The sequence below is a fragment of the Triplophysa rosa genome, linkage group LG1 (assembly GCF_024868665.1).
Source record: "Triplophysa rosa linkage group LG1, Trosa_1v2, whole genome shotgun sequence".
NCBI classification, from domain to species: Eukaryota; Metazoa; Chordata; class Actinopteri; order Cypriniformes; family Nemacheilidae; genus Triplophysa; species Triplophysa rosa.
Genome location: NC_079890.1, coordinates 16885011 through 16905689, shown reverse-complemented (window position 1 = coordinate 16905689; position 20679 = coordinate 16885011). Strand labels below are relative to the sequence as shown.

At 38.4% G+C, this 20679-nt stretch overlaps 4 protein-coding genes across 7 annotated transcripts in view; 1 reads left to right on the top strand and 3 right to left on the bottom strand.

Annotated features, from left to right (window-relative positions):
* The window catches only part of apba2b (amyloid beta (A4) precursor protein-binding, family A, member 2b), a 103828-nt gene extending 101342 nt beyond the window's left edge, over positions 1-2486 (bottom strand). Inside the window, exon 1 of one of the 2 annotated variants that reach the window (XM_057342976.1) lies at positions 2345-2486. The gene's annotated coding sequence lies outside the window, so the exon portion shown is untranslated. The remainder of the gene's footprint in view (positions 1-2344) is intronic. The other variant, XM_057342985.1, reaches the window with a different exon arrangement.
* Positions 2487-5347: 2861 nt separating this feature from the next.
* mcee (methylmalonyl CoA epimerase) lies at positions 5348-6777 on the bottom strand. 2 transcript variants are annotated; one of them, XM_057331132.1, is made up of 3 exons: positions 6717-6777; positions 6178-6524; positions 5348-5612 (listed from the first exon to the last, which is right to left on the bottom strand). In XM_057331132.1, exons 1-3 carry the CDS (start codon positions 6742-6744, stop codon positions 5460-5462), a joined length of 528 nt encoding a protein of 175 aa, XP_057187115.1. In that variant the 5' UTR covers positions 6745-6777; the 3' UTR covers positions 5348-5459. The 2 variants fall into 2 exon arrangements, with proteins under 2 accessions (XP_057187115.1, XP_057187106.1); XM_057331123.1 differs by having other exon boundaries at positions 6708-6763.
* Positions 6778-6987: 210 nt separating this feature from the next.
* On the top strand, positions 6988-10899 carry mphosph10 (M-phase phosphoprotein 10 (U3 small nucleolar ribonucleoprotein)). 2 transcript variants are annotated; one of them, XM_057331109.1, is made up of 11 exons: positions 6988-7123; positions 7290-7950; positions 8137-8327; positions 8435-8594; positions 8683-8824; positions 8911-8978; positions 9069-9206; positions 9312-9422; positions 10057-10164; positions 10265-10492; positions 10641-10899. In XM_057331109.1, the coding sequence occupies exons 1-11, from the start codon at positions 7038-7040 to the stop codon at positions 10788-10790; spliced, it is 2043 nt and encodes a 680-aa protein (XP_057187092.1). In that variant the 5' UTR covers positions 6988-7037; the 3' UTR covers positions 10791-10899. The 2 variants fall into 2 exon arrangements, with proteins under 2 accessions (XP_057187092.1, XP_057187085.1); XM_057331102.1 differs by having other exon boundaries at positions 8137-8330.
* A 113-nt stretch (positions 10900-11012) lies between these two features.
* mtmr10 (myotubularin related protein 10) overlaps positions 11013-20679 on the bottom strand; it is a 30603-nt gene continuing 20936 nt past the window's right edge. Inside the window, exons 6-16 of the mRNA XM_057331090.1 lie at positions 19416-19509; positions 17980-18127; positions 16793-16880; positions 16464-16552; positions 15321-15451; positions 14998-15067; positions 14762-14832; positions 14286-14458; positions 14023-14193; positions 13736-13924; positions 11013-13543 (exon numbers count right to left, since the gene is read on the bottom strand). Of these exons, the coding sequence (XP_057187073.1) occupies positions 12941-13543; positions 13736-13924; positions 14023-14193; positions 14286-14458; positions 14762-14832; positions 14998-15067; positions 15321-15451; positions 16464-16552; positions 16793-16880; positions 17980-18127; positions 19416-19509 (1827 nt within the window). The 3' untranslated portion in view covers positions 11013-12940. The remainder of the gene's footprint in view (positions 13544-13735; positions 13925-14022; positions 14194-14285; positions 14459-14761; positions 14833-14997; positions 15068-15320; positions 15452-16463; positions 16553-16792; positions 16881-17979; positions 18128-19415; positions 19510-20679) is intronic.

Genomic DNA, 20679 nt, shown 5'->3' with positions numbered 1-20679 from the left:
TCCACTTTGATCAAAGGACACACAAGGCAAGCATTGTGGGGTTTGTGTCCTATGATGCATCTGTGTTTCATCTCACTCCACTGTGATCTGAAATGCCAATCCTCAACCAATCCTCTCTTTAGTGTGAACTTTTTTATATGAAAAAAAAAGTCATGGGAATATTGAACATACTTTAAAATCGGTGGCCTGCAAAAAGAACATTTTTGAAAACATTTAATACGTTTGGATTTTTGTACAAACAAAAAACCTCACAAAAACACAACATCTCCACCAAGGTCAAATACTAAACAGAAATCTGACTCAAGCACAGTGTGGGTGAAACTTTACTTGAACAATGTTCTTCTACACCATATTTTCCACATTTTAAGAACCACAGGCCTACTGCTATAACCCATCCTTAATGTATTCTACTCTAGGGACATTAGCTTGCACTAAATTTGTGCACTAGGCTAAAGGCACTGCAGATTTCCTGCTGATGTTTATCACCGGCAAGGATATTTCTATTATTTCCATCCGTCCTAGAAAGTGTGTTATGAACTGCTTCAATGAACCGACCGTGCGTAGGGTTATCACACAGAGACCCAAGACTCCAAAAATATGTCAAAGAGATTGCCAAAAAACAACAGCAGCTTCTGTCTAACACCACTTTATAGCCACAATAATAACACCACACCCTCTACATCTCACCACAACACCACAACTGTGTTTCATTCAAATGTGCTCATATTCTGAAAAATGTAAATCAAACATTGACTATATATATATACACTAGCATTTTTATTCACAAATGTGGTAACGGGCAGAGCATAAAATCAGATTGCCCACAGTGATTAACCTCACCCCAAGCCCTCTATCTCTACCGGATCCTACAAGAGTCCAATTTAGAAACGTCCTACTGCTGCATAAATATCATCCCAGCATGATCCTCCAAACAGTGTTTGTCTTTCAGCATCAGAGCTGCATACAACTGTTACTAGAAGGGCTCTGAAGGGAGGGGCAGGGCAGCGTGCGTGTGCGTGCGCGTGCGTGTGTGTGTGTGTGTGTGTGTGTGTGTGTGTGTGTGTGTGTGTGTGTGTGTGTAAGAGCAGGTTGCCTGGACAAGAGAGCGGTGGGAGACTGCTGTGGAGACGGAACCACCAACTGGGATCACACTCAAGAATTATGCACCTTTATAGCATTCACACTCACTCCCTCACACTCATTCCAACTCACACACTGCTTATGTGTGTCTATACATCTATATTAGATGTTTATTTCAGATAAATGAAAGGCTAAACTTGTTCAATAGTTTGAAAAGAGAAAAGCGAAGAACAGCAGGTGTGGCTCATTTGCATATTGCTTTTGATCTTATAATATTATATGAAGAACTCCATTAAGATCCTTAATCGTATTTGAAAATATTGCTAGCACGGCATTGTTTATTCGTAATGATTTTATTGATCTGTTCAGGGGAGTGGACGCTATTGTTCCCTGGGCAGAAAAAGAGTTCATCCATTATAGATGCAATTTAAAGGTTTATTTCAAGCATGAAACCTACATTTGATGCTTGATTTATCATTGGTCATGATAAACTTTATAAATCAGAAAGAAAGAAAAGATAGAAACGCATATGCCCTCTAAGCAAGGTTTTATGTGACAGGTGCCCAAGTTAAATTTATGTCAGGATAGATTGGAAACTTTTCTAAATAAACCGATTCATTATTCAGCATTGTGCAGAATGACTAATGATACATCTTAATTTATATGTAAATAAACAAGAATTTTTCTATATCAGAGACTGATATAGATAGGCTAGACCACCTCTTTATCAAACATATACTGTAGGTTATGATGTAGCCTATACACAGTACTGTAAAGATAAAGGGTTGTTTTATAATTTGATGGCAGTTTTATAAAACTTAACTGGGACTATTAGTCGTACACAATGTAATTGTCAACAAACGTAATATCTACAACTCAGTCCTTTTAAGTCTCTGTTTTTAGAGAGAAACATCACTTTTTCGTTTACATTTAATGCCGCGCTAATTATTTTTGTGAAGCATTTAACGAGATAATGGAGTTTCACGAGGAAGAAAACCACAGAAAATATCTTTAAGGTGCTCAATGAATTTTCGTAGACTGTTTAAATGACTTTTATAACATATAAGATTTTCAATTTGTATGACTTTAAAAGGTTTACTCTTAATATCTAGCCTACGTGGATGTAGCAGAGGGTTTGATGTTGCACCGTGCGGATGAAATCCTGCCGTATCCCTTCACTGCACACGAGCGCATCTCTTCATTCCGCATCCACGCGCTACAGTAAACCTTCAACTGGAAAACGCAAGATACGAAACATGCCTACCTGCATAACCACTGTGGCTGAGATTTTCACATTAAGAAGTCCTCTGTGTTCAACGATACAGAGAGCGAAAACCACACCGTCCGACCGAGCCCTCAGCACACAAACTGCATCCGCGAGAATGAGAGACTGAAGAGAACACAAGCAGAAGACGTGAAGAACAGCAGGGGGCGCTCCATTACAGCTCTCTGGGTGTAATCATCATCACAAACCCCACCCGAGAGAAAGCGTTCATTGTGTGAATTATCAGCAGCAAACCAACCGACCACATTCATCAAAAGGATTGAAGCGTTATTCTTCATCAGCCTTATTTATCATTCATTCTAATATGCGTTATAAATCATGCTTCAGTAATTAGTGGCGGTATGAATGTATAAAAAACGTCATTCACTGTCCTCGATGGCTTGTGATGTAATTTCTACAAATATATTTGCTCTGGCCCTTGTACAGAGAACAGAGAAGGCAGATCATTTCCCCTAATGCATGATGCATCCCTCCCGACCAGATTCACATTACATAACATGAGAGAAATGTACGCTGTTGCCGAAGCACATAATCCTGTAGGACGTACATAGAATATTACACGAACGAGAACAAATTAGCAAATGTCTCAGTGTTGACATAAGAGGATAAAAATGTGTAATCACAAAAGTGTGAAGTGTAATAAATACTGCATTAGCGAAACAATACCGCAAAACACGTAACTAACCCCTTACGAAAATTGACCATGGTTTTACTACAGTTAAAACCAAAAAAAACATGGTTACTGTAGTAAAACAACGGTTATCACAAAATAACCATGGTTTTGAAATCCATGTTTTTTTTGTAAAAACCATAGTAAACGTAAAAACATGGTTTTGCCCAATGCACCAAAAAAAACATGGTTACTTGTACCACAAAAAAAAAACCATGGTTAATTTTCGTAAGGGACAAGAAATATGTTGGTGATGAATTGTTACACAGAAATAAAAATCGTATTTCTTTTAGAAACGGCGTTCTGAGACAAAAGTGAGATGTTTTCCACAGCTAGGCAATGAAATAGTGCCCCAGATTAAACTGGACATGTGGTTATAGTATCTGTGCTACTGCCGCTGGGATACTGAAGTTCTTGCATAATGTTTAATCCGGGCAGATGTTTTCTTATTATGACATGTTCAACAATATGGCAAAGCAGAATTTAGAGCATACTATTTAAAATGATCTTCTCTTAAATACAAGCTCAACCAGTAGCGAATTTTTTTAATCATTTGTCAGGGTAATATCTCGGTTTTCTCATTAAAAACATTCACACGTCATTTTCACAAATGGACATTAAAAGGATAGTACATTAAAAAATATATAAAAAATTGTCAATCATTCACCAACCCTCATGCTCATGTCATTTCAAAACTGTATGACTTTTTTTCTTCTGCAGAACACAACATATTTTTGGAAGGATGTTAACCGAACAACAGCGGTAGCCATTGCATCGGTTTTGTATCTATACAATAGAAGTAAATCGGGGCCAGTCTTGTAAGGTTACCAACTTTCTAAAAAATACTCTTTGAAATGACAAGAGTCTGACAGAATGTTCATTTTTGGGTGAACTTTCACTTTCAAACCCACTAGTTGGCGAGACCTACAGATATTTAAAAGGTCTGGGACATACTAAGTGAGAATTTCTATGCCAGATAAAGTGAAATATCAAAACCGCCTGAAATGTAAATATCATTTTATTTAACAACTGAAGGAGATTATATTACGAAAATTTACCATGATTTTACTACAGTTAAAACCCAAATAAAACATGGTTAATGTAGTAAAACAATGGTTATCACAAAATAGCCATGGTTTAGAAAACCATGTTTTTTGTAAAAACCATAGTAAACGATGGTAACTGTAGTAAAATCATGGTTTTGCCCCAAGTAATCAATGCACCAAAAAAACCATGGTTAATACACTTGTACCACAAAAAAAACCATGGTTAATTTTGTAAGGGAGAAAACTTCAAACAGGACCTTTGAGACCACACAGCGAGAAAACCACCAGCCCACAAACACTTTACTTCCTAATCTCACTCCTCCAGTTATATCCTAAATAAACCGATTAAGACTCAAAACAGCTTTTTATTTAGCAGAGGGTTGACTTCAGAAGAGAGATGGGTTTGATCCAAGTTGTCTCCCAATTACATGGTTGTCAGCCAGAAAGAAATACTTAAATCTGTTGGCTCTATTAAAAGCCAGATGAGAGGTTTTCAATTCACATTCATGAGCATAACAAAAAAATTTTGGCATCATATACTTTTGTAACATAAAACCCCTCTTCTAAACACACTTTTTTTGTGTAGTAATAACAAACCAATTTGTATATTTCTGCATTGATAGATGCTCTGAACATTTACATTATGCTTAAAGGGATAGTTCACCCAAAACTGAACATTCTGTCATCATTTATTCACTCTCATCTCATTCAAAACCTGTATATGACTCTTTCCTCTGGAGAACACAAAATATATTTTGTCCCAGTGGTTTTGTGGCCATACTTAATGTTTGGTTACAAGCATTCTTCAAAATATCTTCTTTTGTTTTCAGCAGAAGGCATTTAGGTTTAAAAAAAGTAAATGTGATGGAGTGCAATTTTGTTTGTTTCTAAAGAGACATACAGTATTTATTCAAGACAATAGTTACATATAAGAAAAAATAAGCAGAAATTCCAAGAATATAACACACACCTTGAATGATACACGTGAAGTCCTCTTTTCTTGCAATCATCACTTTATTACCTTTGAAAAATTATTCAATCAAAAATATAATTCTGTCATCATTTACTCACCTTTTTACCTATTCCCATTTATCCTCATGTTCTTCCAAACCTATATGACAAATTCTTCCATGGAGCACAATAAGATATGTTATGCAGAATGGTAGTGACTGACGTGCTTAGTTTAGTTTAATTTCATGAAAAAGAGAAGCAACAAGATTCTTTACATGAATAAAGACATAATAGAATAGTTTGGAGCAAAATGAGTTTGAGTAAATATCAGACTTTTTATTGATGTCATAACTGAACATCCAAATATGTCTTAGTGTTGCTGTCTGATAGACAATGCAATGACTTCAAGGCGTGAGCCTCCAAATATCTAGGCCTGCTCTATCTCCACAAGGACTCCATCACAGTCTTTAGGGTGGAGGAACATCACAGGTTTGCCATGGGCTCCTATCCGTGGCTCTGGGGAGAGCAGTCTGATTTTCCTTTCTTTCAAGTCAGCTATTGCTGCATTAATATCATCAACCTGGAAACAAACAGGTATCATGTAACATTAATAATACTGACACAAAACAGTGCAAATTTAATCTATAGTATAGTTCATGTCAACAATTTCACAACTACTTTTAAATGTAAAGACACCTTCAGTAAGGATGAGCCATAAACAGGAAACATAAATAAATGAATGAATGAATGAATGAATGAATGAATGAAATGCAATGACAGTAATTCTGCTCTGCAGATATTAACAAAAGGAGAAGCCTTTATCATTTGTATATTTTCTGGTATTTATTATTACAGTCGGATGTGAAAACATAAATGAAACAAAAATTTGTCAAAAATGGGAAGAGATAAAACGGGGGAAAAGCAATTACAGCCCAGAAGCTCCCAAAATACAGCTGATCCTGCACATTTGGCTTTGTTAGAGGGACAGCAATTAAATTGGCTTATGAAAAAAAAGATGTTGTCCTTGTTTATCCGCTTTATTCTGTATATAATAACCTTGATGAATACAGTGAGGTTTTTGGAAGGTAGCATGAGATTTTTGTGTGATTTTACAGTAAATTTGTGCGAGAATCTAATCTTTATACCTCAATACAGATGTGATGCATCCCTCCAGCTTTGTTCTTCTGCAGGAATCCTGCGATGGGACTTTTCTCTCCCAGCGGGTGCAGGAGCTCTAATTTTGTGTTGCCCAGTTCCACAAACACAGTGTACACCCCGTGCTCAGGGAGAGGAACAGTTGCGCTCACCTGAGCCCCCAGAACATCCCGATACAGCGCTGTGGCTTTCTCTAGATCTGGTACTGCGATAGCCACATGATTTAGCCTGCCTAACTTCCACAAAGACTGAGGGACACCCTGTCTGACGGGCAAAGACAAAGACAATGCCCTTACTGAGGGTAACGTGTGCCGTGCACACCTCGAAATACCTGCAACTGTAAGAAATATTGTTTCTGTAATGTTGATCAATTGAATGTAGAACCATAATAACAAGTATAGCGCTGTATGACAAAATGTATTATTTAAGTTCTAAAATAGACAGACAACTGAGACGTGTTCAGCTGAGATCAAATATTTTACGTACATACAAGGAAAACTGTTAGAAAATATGAGCTTACTGTTATTACCTGCAACCTTCAGTATGGAGGCAGCCATCTTTGCGGTTTGATTGAACGTTTGAAAAACTTTATTTAAAAAGTTCGAGGTGAAGCGTAATTATTTTCTAATTAATGCTTTGTTTATACCTTATCAAAAGTACAGTCATAAAATTGTTAATGATTACGTTATGAGCACGCACAGAACAAAAAACAGTTTAAACCATAGATTTATATCTATGGTATAAACGCTATGTTAAACGGAACGCTATGTGTGGAACTTAATATCGCGTGTCATTTGTTTCCGGGGGTTGTATTTACGACACGCACGCGGAGTCCCATGTGTTGGCAGAGATGGCGAGCGGGGACGGTAGGAACACGTTGGGGAGCTGTTTACAGCTAATAAACTCTAACACAGCACACCCGGAGCTATTTCTTAGGTAAGATTAATCGAGATAACCTTTTAATAACACCGCTTTCATTACTCATCTAGCTTGTTGAATTCCTTTCAGTTTACACTGTAAGTTAATGTGTGTCTTAATGGGTTCTAACGTTGGAGTTGAATTTATTATAACGTTATATGTGTCTTAATTGTATTTTTCTTAGTGTTCAAGATGCTCTGGCAACGGACCTCACGTTTCTTACCAAGACTCTTTACGATCTGCATAAGGCCCATGAGCCTGCAGGCTGCAAAGGAAGCCCACTTGAGCAGCTGGTCGTCGAGAACTTTGATGAAGAGCAAATCTGGCAAGAGCTGGAGCTTCAGAACACCGCATTACTGGCACACTTTGAGGAGGCAGTTCAACAAACTGTCAAGGATGATACTATAACGTTTCTTGAAGACACCGAGGAAGAGGAGGATAATGATTTAGATGATGGGGATAATCAGGATTTGGAAGGGGAGAGTGCCGAGGAAGATGAGGACGATGACGAAGAGGAGGAATTTCAGACAAAACCATCTGAAGACCATGAGGAAGATGACTTGTCTGGGGAGGACTCTGATGTAGATTTTGATGTGGATAAGTTTGAGGAAAAAACTAAACAGCAGAGACAGTCTACGACCAAAAAGGCAAAATCTAACAGGACTGTGTCCGAAGTAGATGACAGGTTTTTTAAGCTTTCAGAAATGGAGGCGTTTTTGGATGACATGGATAAAAGAGAAGGCAAGACCACAGAGGAAGAAATAGACTATTTTCAGGATTTTCCAACAGATGAAGATGAAGAACTAGGTTTTGACAAACCAGTGGCATCAAAAAAACTGAAAAAGGTAATGCAACGAGGTTGTTGAACTTCTAACATAACCCACTAAAAACAAATCTTGGTTTTCATATTAACACTATAATACATTACCACACCTTAGAATAAAGCTTTTATTAACAGAAGTTAGATTATTCAAAGTACTTTGTTTTATCATTAACATTAATTTAAACTGACATAATTGTTTATTTCACAGACGAGAAGCTCCAGAAATATGAAATACAAAGATTTTTTTGATCCTGTGGTCGGAGAGCCTGACCAGACAGATCCAGATGAGGAGAATGAAGCAGAATCGAACGATGCACTTGAGGGAGCGGAAGACAACAACGATGTTGATGATCTAGAGGAAGAGGATGACATGAATGAGGAGGATTTTGATATGGAGGAGGAGTAAGACCTGATGAAACCTACTTTTTCCATAGTAGTTTGCTAACAGAATAAAGTGTTTAATTGTGTCAATAAGAGATCTAACGCAATTACCCTTCTTCATGTAGTGATGACATGGACGATAAAGCCAGAAATTATTTACGGAAAGTGACCTTTGACCTACCCGATGAAAGTGAGGGAGAGGATGTGGAAGACATCCTTGGTGGTAAAGCTAAAAATACACCTAAACCGGAGTCAAAGTCATCATTCGAAAAGCGTCAGGAAAAGGTTTGTCCTAAGTACTCGTATAAAATCTGTATTTGAAGTTGAATGTATTTGTTTTCCAGTAGTCACTCACCACTGTGTACTTGAACAGATGGCACAAAAAATAGAAGAGCTGGAGAAAGATGCATTGTCAGAGAAGCCGTGGCAGCTGATGGGAGAGGTGACCTCTCAGACTCGGCCAGAAAACAGCATGCTGGAAGAGGATGTTACGTTCGACCAGGCCTCCAGGATGGGTGAGCTTCGCACTGACCTTCACAACAAAACAATATAAGGGAATTCGATTTCTAGATCAAGTATTTCTTTGTTTTTTCCTTCACAGCTCCTGCAATCACAGAGGAGACTACATTACAGCTTGAGGACATTATCAAACAGAGAATTAAAGATCAGGTTTGTTTTTAAGCCTTTTTTAATTGACATATTTAATGAGGTGAATCTTGCTAGACTGTTTGACCTGTTGCATGCTTGTATTTTTTTAAGGTGTGGGATGATGTTGTAAGAAAAGAGAAGCCCAAGGAAGAGGTGTTTGAGTATAAGAAGAGACTTACTCTAGACCACGAGAAGAGTAAACTGAGTTTGGCTGAGGTTTATGAGCAAGAGTATCTCAAACAGACACAGGTAAACCTCTTGCATTGTCGCTATACTTTTCTGTGAAATATTGCATGTAGTGAATTATATCTTAACTGTCTAAATTTGAGTTTTATATCTTGTTGTGGGTGACAGGACAAGAAGGAAGAGGAAGAGAATCCAGCTCATGTTGAAATCCAGAAGCTCATGGACACACTCTTCCTTAAACTCGATGCGCTATCCCACTTCTACTTCACACCAAAACCAGTTAGTAACGTTTTTTTCTTGGTTCATAAACAGGTATGTTATAGGATTCAGAATGAGCTTAATGGAGTAGCACTTTTCAATATGTGAAATTCTGAAATAATAGGGTCATTTGTTTAGTGTTCAATTCAATTTTATTTCTATAGCGCATTGTTTCAAAGACCATCCTAATAAAAGCAATATTAATGGAAGCTGCAGAAGTTAATATAATATTAGCAGTCTTGGGGTGAGCAAGCTAACACTGCAGAAAAAACCTAGGGAGAAACCAGACTCAGTCGGGAGGGCCAGTTCTCCTCTGAAGCGTTACATTTCGCTGCTGTCCTTCTGAAACCTTGTATCTCCATATTTTGCGATTTTTGCTTTTGCCATAAATCATTATCATTAGTCATCATTTATGTTTGTGGCTGGGTTTTGCAAATATCTAACCAAGTACAGTGTTTTGTCTATTTCCTGAAAAACAAGGTTCAAGGTTTCAGAAAGACAACAGCGATACGTGACAGGAAATAGAATGATGCTGATGTACAACTAGGCCATCAAACCCATACATACACAAGACATTTTTAAATCGCTTTCTAGTGACCTCCATGCATGAAAGGGTTAAGTCATATATTTATGAAATTTGAATTGTTTTGTTTAGCATATTCCTGAGGTGAAGGTGGTTTCCAATATGCCTTCGATCACTATGGAGGAGGTGGCTCCAGTCAGTGCCAGTGATGCCACTCTACTGGCTCCAGAAGAAATCAAGGTTTGCTTTTCCTCCATTTGTGAAGCTAGTTATCATTTCACTGTGAACTGCATTTCCAAATCTTCCTGCTTTGTAACTCAATTTTATTGTCTGATCTCAGGAGAAGAACAAGGCTGGAGATCTGCTCGGTGACACAGAGAAGACAACCACAGATAAGAAACGAGCGAGACGGAAGAAGAAGCTGCTTAAGCGCATGAAGGTTCAGGAGCGTGAGAAGAGGCAGAAACTCAAACAGATTAAAAGTGGAGAGATTAAGAAGAACAGCAAAGCTGAAGTTGAACAGACCATCAAGAAACTTACTAAAGGAGGAAAAGCCAAAGTACTTACGGTTAGTAACCAAAGTTAAAGTTTGATAGTATTTAAGATAGCAGTGAAGGTGTGTGGAGAAGACTGCATTTCCTTATAAGTCGCTCACGTTTTGGTTTACAAATATTTTTGATAGTAATATTTTTTGTCATCTTTGTAATTTCATGCAGAATGATGGCATGGATAAGGCTCTTCGTTCCTCTCAAGCATTTTTCTCACAACTACAAGACCAAGTTAAAAGCCAGATCAAGGGGTCCAAAGACAAGACGGGAAAGAAAAAGAAACAAAAAGAAGTCTCTGTGAACAAGCTGAAATTATAATAATATTGTGTGTCATGTAATGTGTACAGTTTTTCGTTTTAAGAGAACTCAAATCATTGATATATCTTGTCATTTTTATTGAAATACAAATAAAATTCCTGTGTATGTGTTTCGGTACTTTTCACTACTTGACTTTTTTAACAACGTTTTTTAAGTTGGTGTTCTGCAGGGTTCAGTTCAGTTAGTTTGATAGCATGATTTGGTCAGTAGAGGTCGGCACTATTAGGTAGTTGCTCGGTACTGTTTACTAGCTCAGATTACAGCCATTTTCAATACAGCAAATGTGGTCTCTTTCTCTGCCTGGGCAACTAGTACGTTTAGTTTTAAAGGAATAGTTCACTTAAAAATAACAATTCTGTCATCAGTTACTCGCCCTCTTGTTAATTCAAACCTGTATGACTTTCTTCCGCAGAACATAAAAAGATATTTTGGTAACTGAAAAACGGCGATACCCATTGACATGCATTGGTTTTGTGAATGGGTTCTACCGTTGTTCAGTTATCAACATTCTTCAAAATATCTTTTTTGTAAATGATGACAGTTCACCCAAAAATGAAAATCCTATCACTATGTACTCGGTTTAAGTTATGAAGAATAATAAAACAGGTCAATTGTCCAAGTTCTCTTTATTTGCATGAATTTCTAAAACATCTTTGCATGTCACCGCAAAGAAAAACTACTGAGCTCAGAGGAACCCAAGAAGCTTCGAGTCCTCCCGTGGACCCAACTGACCACCAACTTCCATACAAAGCTTTGAAATTAGTCAGCGCTATCCCATTCACACACCAGAGGGGGAACTCTTCGCATGTTTTAATAAACAGAACAGAAACACTGCAATTCAAAGCAAGGCACAGAAGATCTAACAACATCCCTGTTTAAGTTTCTTTGCATAACTGAATAAATATCAGGGCTGTTTGAGAAATCAAACCAAGTCACTAGGAGAAACACGGTTTTCATATACTTAACAGCATTAGTGGTAAACTATACACATACTGTGCATTCTTTTAATCTAGCTAAAGGCTTTTAAGGAGAAATAAAGGTCAGTACCAATTCTAGGAAAAATACAATTTTAACTCTGTACAAAAGAATACAGTCCCCAACCATAATTAAAAGCAAACAAAATTGTATTATCGTAAAATGTTTCTGAAAAGGCTACATATGATCAAAAGAAAAAATATTACAGTCCCAGGAACCTAAAACCAAATAAAAGCAAAAATTCACAGGTTCTGTAATTTATTAGCATTAAGGTTCTTAAATTATAGACCACTTCAGAAGACGTAAACAACGCTGGTCCATAAGAACATTCTGTTGCAGTTTTTTAACACCGCAGAAATGTTTGAACAGAATATAATTAATACAACATTTATAACCAAATCAAAATGTATATCTTCAAGATTTAATTAAATGTAAGATTTAAAAAAGTAAAATGAAACCAGTGAACCAGCATTTACATCTTGCAAAGTGGTCTATAATTTGTCTCTTACAAACACGTCAAGACATGGACCACACCTATGCCATGTCCAATCAACCAGCTGATTGGCTCAAGCAGGTGTCAGTCATTCTGGGCGGGGTCTAACAGACTGAGACCCAGCCCGTCTGAAAGACCTCCTTGTGCACGCTTGCCTGCTATTTAGGTTTACACTGGTAAACACAGTCACTTCCTACATCAAGTTTTCACAATTTTGGTTATTCATTTTAACAACGCTAACTACGGTTAGACCTTACCAGAAGGTTTTAGGAAGTCTAAAACAAGGTTAGGATAAAAAGTTAAAATATACACACTTTTAATATAGATTTAATTTAAAGTTCTTCTTCCTTCCCAGCTAATGCCACAAGCTCCACACAGATCCAACAACAGTTTAACATCAGAAAAATAGTTCACACAGCAGTGTAGAACAAATCCTTACAATCAGGAAGATGTGCGATTGGAGCTATATTTTTATTCATGTGCAAAAAATAAAAATATCCCACCCACCCACGACTGAGAACTCGCAACAGACTGTCCAAGTAACTGTCAGTACCTCACGGCAACACAATCACGAACAAAACGGAGAATATCTTCGGACATCTTCACGCTCGTCTCTCTTGACAGCGATTTGATCTGTCGTCCTGAAACATGATATGACCTCAGACTCCTCCCCACATGGACCTCAAATCGTCTCATTAGCCAGCGTCTCAGTAGACAGCCAGATCTTGGCCCCGTTGAGGAATTTCCTAAGAGGAGTCCCCAAGATACCAGGGCGACACAGGTTACCCACGGGGGAGAACGGGAAAGAAGAGCTGAGGTACTCCGGGGGACCATGGGACTGATGAGGAGTCGAGGTCGCCTTGAAGTACATTTTGCTGTGCTCCACGTGAGTGTTGTTAGGAGTTCCTCCGGCCCCTTTATACTGTCTTAGCTGGTTCTGCAGCATCTCGATCTCATCTGTAAGTACAGAGAGTTTGTGAAAGGCGGTGACGGGACCACCTTGTGGAATCTGTATCTCGGGGACCCAGCGCAGGAAGTAGAGCTTCCAGAGAGACAGGTGAGACGGCAGGAGCTGGGGAAGCAGAAGGCCCTGTAGGTCGGCGGGACGAGAGAACCAGTCCCGAACGAAGCGCTCAGAGGGGCTCTCCGGCTGCTCCCGTGTCTGTGACAAATCGGGGCGGAGACGCAGCACAAGGGAGTTCCTCCGTGTCAGGGTGTCGTGATGGCTGAAGGATCCATTTCGGAGGGCGGAGGGCAAACCTCGCAATGTGGAACTGTAGTTTTTCTGAGGAAGAAACAGGAAATACTTTACAGTGCTATTGCGATTACAGCTTCAGTTTTTATATCACGATCACTACACTACATTGAAAATGTAAAATGAGCTTTTTGTTGTTTAATCGATAGATCACTTTATAGAGAACCATAGCATTTCTGTATGTTGATCTGGCGTGCAGATTATCAGAAGTAAAGCGCTCACCTTGCTGCGTCTGTGTGTGAATGTTTTCACAGTGCCGTTCTGCACACAGGTAGCAATCTTGCCAACATACAACGGATTGTTGAAGAGAGTCTGGTCTTTAAGACTAAACTGCTGAGACCAGTCCCACACAGGAGGAAAGCGGAGAGCCTGGTCCTGTCCCAGATGAATGCTCTTACTGATGGCAAAATCCTAAAGAGAGAGACATTTTTATTTTGGGGTGTGCTCTCACTTTAACACATAGGCTAAAGCCAAGCTAAAATAGTCAAAAAAAGAAGAAGTCATCTAACCCTGCTGTGCTCTGCTCTTTGTCGGGGGCAGTTGAAGAGGAAGGTACTAAAGATGGGAAGCCACATACTGTCCCCCAGTACGGTCAGGTACACCTCAGTGAACTCGAACGCCGCTGGATACTGATTCCACAGCTGCCACACGCAGTCCAGAAACAGCAGGAACACAGGAGACTGCAGAGAGACAGCACCACCAATGAAGCCTGATGAACAGCGGGCCGTTCATGAATGAACGCACAAGACATCAGAATGTGACTGATATGCACCTCCTCTCTGTCGTTCTTCTTAAGATGGTTGCAGCGGTCCAGGAAGCGATGTCCAGCCATCACCCACTCCTTCTGGATGAGACCCTGGAAGCCGTGCAGACTCCTGCAGTGAGGATCACACATCAGCTGCACCAGACAGGAAATCACACAGCTCAGGTCACGATCCTCCTTTTCTGTACAGACACAAACAAACATGCGGATTAACAGACCGAATCAATTAGAAGTAAACATCAATGTGACTGATAAGGTGTCGATAATGAAAACGGAGCAACTGAAAGGAATATTTTCGATTATTTCCAAATTTGACAGTATTCAGAATTTGTCGCATGTTTGGCCCACAGAACAGAACTCAAATTTAAATATGATACAAATAAATAATACAAACCATGATACATTGATGCTGTTTATATATATTTAAGTTGTAAACATTTATTTCTTTTACAATACACAACAGGAGCAAATAAACTGTATCTTGCCTAGAAGAATGACAGAGACGTGTCTGCTGTCCAGCATGTAGACGACCTCCACTGCGTGTCGCAGAAACGTCCTGTGAAAAAACACAAGCCATAGCAATCTCGCTAGTGTATACAACAGCTACATCTCCACACAGAAGTGTTGAGAATGCACAAACAAATGCTCGTTTCTAAACTCTCTGGCACAAGTTCAAAACGTTGAGAGCTTAAATATGCTGTGGAGTGTTTCACACACATACCTGACATACTCTATCCATCTTGAGCTCTCTAAAGAAGAAAGCCACTTCTCTTCGGACTCCTCAAAGGGCTCTGTACATGCATATAAAATACAAGCAAAAAGACAGAAAACGCTGAAATGCCATTTGTCAGAGAGCTAGAGGTACCATCGTCACTGTTTAATAAGTGTCTTTATAACTAACAAGTTTTTAATGGCTCTGAAACTAAATTAAGATCCCCAAAATAATTTTGTTTGACACTAGGAATGTCCAAACATCAGTCTTGATGACTTGTAAATTTCATTCAATTCCAGTACTGTTGAACCATCAGATGTGTCCTGGATTACCTATAACACAGATTTGTCTCAGTTTCAGAAGAGCGGCCTGTATATCCTGGATGTTCGGGAGGTTTTTGTCCAGATCTGATTTGAAGACGTCACTGCGCAGGGGGTGGCTTTTAGTTATGGCACTGGAAATCCTGTAGAATCACAGAGGAATGTTTTTTTTTAATGGGTTTCAATCTAAAACACCATGAACGGGTATTGAAAACAGAATTTGACTGATGTTATACCTGAGCATGTATGAGCTATTGTGCCAAAAGACGAAGAAAATGAACAGGCGGCAAGCGTAACCATTAAGATATAATTAATTGAATACATTTAAAACAGTATTGTGATTACTCGAGATATTGAGATACAAGCAAATCTACTTCCCTCAAACAATCTTTTTTCAGACCAATTCGATTTGGATTTAAAGGGACAGTTCACCCAAAATACAAATTCTGTCATCACTTATTCACCCTCGATTGAATAATTTGTAAGAAATGCCCCAGAATTGTTTGCTTTCCTACATAGGGCTGTCACGATTATGAAATTCGGCTGACGATTAATTGTCTAATGAATAATTGCGAATAATTGTCTGTTTAAAGGCTTTGACAATTATAGCAATTAATTTATTCAATGAATAAAATATAGATACATTAAGAAATGTGAAAAAAATTTGTAACATTCCCTCTAGAGTGACCTTAACAGAAAAAACGGAGATATGCGGATGATGTTGCCTGGCTCTGTAGATGCAGCAAATCTGGAATCCCTTTAATATAACTCATAAACACAAAAAATACAAATCGGATACAACTCGAATGATGAAGAAATGTCATACGAACGTAACAGTGAGTGTAGATCAAGGACAGTGGATGTAAATGGGTGCAGATCACCCTGGTTTTCTAAGGATTTACAATAATTGCGGTTATCTGAAATAATTGCGATTATGTCAAATAATTGACGGTTATTAATAATTGTGACAGCGCTACATTATTCAAAGTATCTTCTTTTGTGTTCAACAGAACAAAGAAATTTATAAAGCATTTTTTCCTACTATGATAGTCAATGGGGTCCAAATATCTTTCTCTGTGTTTATCAGAACAAAGACATTTATAGATTTGGAACAACTTGGGGGCGAGTAAATGAAGACAATCAATGTTCTCTTACCTCTGTTCCACCTTCCTCTGTTGTTGTGGGTCACTATTGTTAGACATGCGGACCAGAGCACTGCCACTGGGGTGATTCCAACACCATAACTACATCAAACACACAAACCATTATCCTTCAATTTAGGCCAAATGTCCAAGATTTCCCAGATTTATTATGGCAAGCTTTAACATACTGTACCCCCACACCTATTCTATTCCATTCTGCAATGTTTTTATACAGGACACTAACTCATGACTTTGTCTCAGAATCAGATTAAAAGAGTTGGTAAAAATGTATATTTTCTTCTAACTCTAAAACAATAATTTCGTCTGGTCCACAGCACTCACCGGGATACGCTGAGAGTTAAAGTAGCAGGCGTACTGCTTCAGATCCTGATCTGCTAGAGATACCGGAACCACAAAGAACTCTGGGAGACTGCAAACAGCAGGAAAGACATTAAACTTTATGCAAAAATGTGTCTCTGACACATTAGATCAAGAGGTCAAGCAACCAAACCCCATCCAGACACCGTCAGCACTACTGTGAGGCTATTGCATCTTTGTGTGGGTGTTATATAGACATTGACCTGACACTGAACTGTTCATGTGGATCAGTAAGATAAGTGCTTTCATTCCTGAGGATTACTGCCAAAACTATCCAGTCTGCCTGAGCAGATTCACATGAACCTCCCGTCATTTAATCACTTATCTCCAATCATCCTATTATACCATTTATTGAGACAGGTCATTTATACCATATATGGGCAATTCCAGCGTTATGGACGTGACATTTTGCGTTATGGACGTGACATAAAAATGCTCAGAGAATGAATTTGTTGCGATTATATAGAACCATCTGTTTATATTTTACTGAACCCTTGTTGATAGAGTCTAAACATCAAAAAATGTCTGTCTATGAAAAAAATGTATATTTAAAAAAAGGACGCGGTTTTTGGGAGACGATAAACTTTGTAGGATTTCTATAAAATAAAATGCACAATCCTGAAGCAATAATACCCAATGAATGGAGAAGGGATGCCTCTTTATAGAACATAAAATAGTTACTTTATATTCATTTTCATGTGTCCATTTATGAGGAATATGTAGCGTTATGGATGTGACAATCCTGAAAATGGCACTTACCTGACTATGAAAAATCATGCACTAAAAATAAAACAAATGCTTCACAAATTTGAAGAGAGATCTCACATGGGTATTTGAACCACCAAATGGTAAAATCTGTGCTGTTACCACAGTAAAAACCGCTGGTAAAAACTTATTTTTTTCATGGTAAGATTGACATTTTCACGGAATTGCCCATAAAACCTCATAACTGTGCTTCTGTCTCACATTACAGGATCATATAACTTCATATTTAAACTTTATACAGTATATTGTTCTTTTTTCTGTAACAAAAACCCTTGTGTCACTGGCTACATAACAAAGATTATAAGTACAACATGCAAGTACAATGATCTTAAAGCTGTTTATAATCAAAATAAATCAGTATTATGGTAACTGACATACACGCTCACCTGGGCGAGATGAAATAACCTTGATTGATGGTACACACCCTCCATTCAGAGGCGCCTGTGCGCTTGATCTCTCTGTCCCAGTCAGAAGAACAGTCGAAGAGAGGGGTCTGCAGCCCCCCACCAGGGTCAACACCATTCACCCGCTCACCTAAAAAAAAAACATTATTATATTAGCCCTTTTCATAGGTTTTTCCTAAGTATTGGAAGTGTCTCATGCACTGCTAGTTCAGTGTGTAACACAACAAGCAAAAACTCTCAATGTTTTGTCAACGTTGACATAGTATTAAATATCACATTACAAAACCTTTAAATGAGCTGAATGTAACATTGACACCTAGCGGTTGAGATTGGTATCGCAGTCCAAATTCAAAATATTGGCGTATTTTGACCCTCCTCCTCCTCAGACTCAACGCTCACAGGAGTTGCCAGACACTTACAGGAGTGTAATGGAAAGCATAAACTGTAAGTTTATCTGATAATTTATACGTTTGCAGTGGTTTTGTTGTTTGCAAATATAACTCAATCAGCAGCTTGTTTCAGAGGTTGCCTCCTCCGGAGGTCGCATTTACGGGCCATATTGCTGTCTCGTTTAAATAACCATAATAAAACTGTATATTACTCCGCGTAAGTTGTAGAATAATGTAGTAATAGTACCGAAAAGGAATCTGCTCTGACCCAGATCGTTTGTCTGCAATATGCTGTGATTGTCGCCAACTGGCAAACGAGCTGTCGAAACACACTAGTGGGTAAATCGTCAGTGGGCGGGGTCACACGGACCAAAACAAAAACAGACATTTGGCACGGAAAGCACATTTCAGAGTGGATGAACTGGCTATAGCATTGTTTTTTGGACAAACCAATATATGAACTTCGCATGTTTTCTAAATGTCTACGAACATATTAAGGTATTATTTTGATTTAATACAGTAAAATTATTACACACAGCTCCTTTAATAGCCTTGTAATGCCAAATTAACTTTATTGACAAAGTTGACATGTACATGCATTTAGAATAAATGTGTCATTCATTTAAGAAAGAAAAATCTTTAAAGGGACCTGTATTAAAAAATTAACTGTATTATCACATGGCACGCCCACCCCATCTATGAAGAAAAGCATCTTCATGAACTAATGAATCACACAAGTAATATGTTTAATTTAATAATATGTGCCAAATGTATAGATTCAAAACGGTGTTTGCATACGGGCAGTGTCACATTCTGTCATTTCTAAAGATGACATGGGTAGCCTAATAAATGCATTTGTTTAAATCTAAAGCCCTGCTATTCATAACTAGGACTTTGGAAACATGCACACCTTGAATTCCCTTAACAGAAAGTTTTCTCGTGTCTTAACTTGCACGAAGGATGAATGTATGGACCGCTCGACTCATTTTAGCAGCGTTTGCCGTTGCAAGCAAATGCGTGTTTTCATACCTGTTGATCCGTGGTATCGTTTTCCGACGTATTCGAATCCGAAGAGCAGCTGTGGGTCAGCAGGGTGGGAGTAATGAGCGATGGCCAGACATACCTGTAAGAGCACATCACACATGACCACAGGCGCGGGCGTTTACTGCATGACCGTCATTGTTAGCGTCACCGTGGTTTCCTCAGATGACAGAACTGCGATATAGTAAAATTCCCCACCGCCTTTATCTCAAAACATATCAGTTTTAAAGGGATAGTTCACCCAAAAAGGAAAATTCGAGAACAAAAACATTTATACAGGTTTGGAACAATCTGAGGGTGAGTAATGATGACAAATTTTCATTTTTGGGTGAACTATCCCTTTAATATTTGCTAATAAAATACTGTTTATGCTTCCTTTACCAATGCAAAAACGTACAGTGATATGACATACAGTGCTGCTCTGTGACAAATGCAACAAACACATATTTGTTATCTTGACACAGGCATTTGGCAGTGAAAATAACACATGCTCAAAAATCCCATGTACTTTTTAATAACAACAATCTTGCAATACTACGATGCTCACCACACAAGGCCATTGGCAAATAAGTGCCTGCATTGCTTTATATAACTCTCGACACAAAATACTACAGTGTTCGGAACGTAATGATCCCCAAAAGGTTTTTCTCTCATCTTGTTTGTTTTCCTGCAACACCGGTTTGTTATCTCCCATGTTTATTCATTCAGAAGAGCTTTTCTGAGCACAGCTGTCAGATCTAAGCATGAAAACTTTACTACACATGCATTAGAGTCAGTCTAATTCAGAATGTAAAAAGGGAGATTGAAAATAATAACATCAGATATCTCCTGTGCCCCATAACCAAAGAATGTACTGAATCCTCTGTTTGTATTGACAACAGTTTTCAGACACCTGTATGCTGACAGTACATTCCTATGGAGGCAACAAATCAAGAAGCACAAAGATCCAATCGTGAGGAGAGAAAATGATGTGTGCGAAATGAACAGCAGCTCTGTAATTTCCAACTGGATATTATGAAATTACCAGTTGGCTTTTTTCCATCATTCATAAAGAAAAACAGAGTTTCTAGAAGTTAACTGCGCTCCGTAATTACACATGCTTCCTTTCCCCACACGCCAGCGACGACGCATTAAAATCCCAAAACACCATTCCAGACCAGCACTTTAAAACATAAACACAGAGTTCCTCTGAGTCCAAACACATTAGCAACACTGACATTTGGCTTAAGTTAGAAAGTCTATATAACTCTAG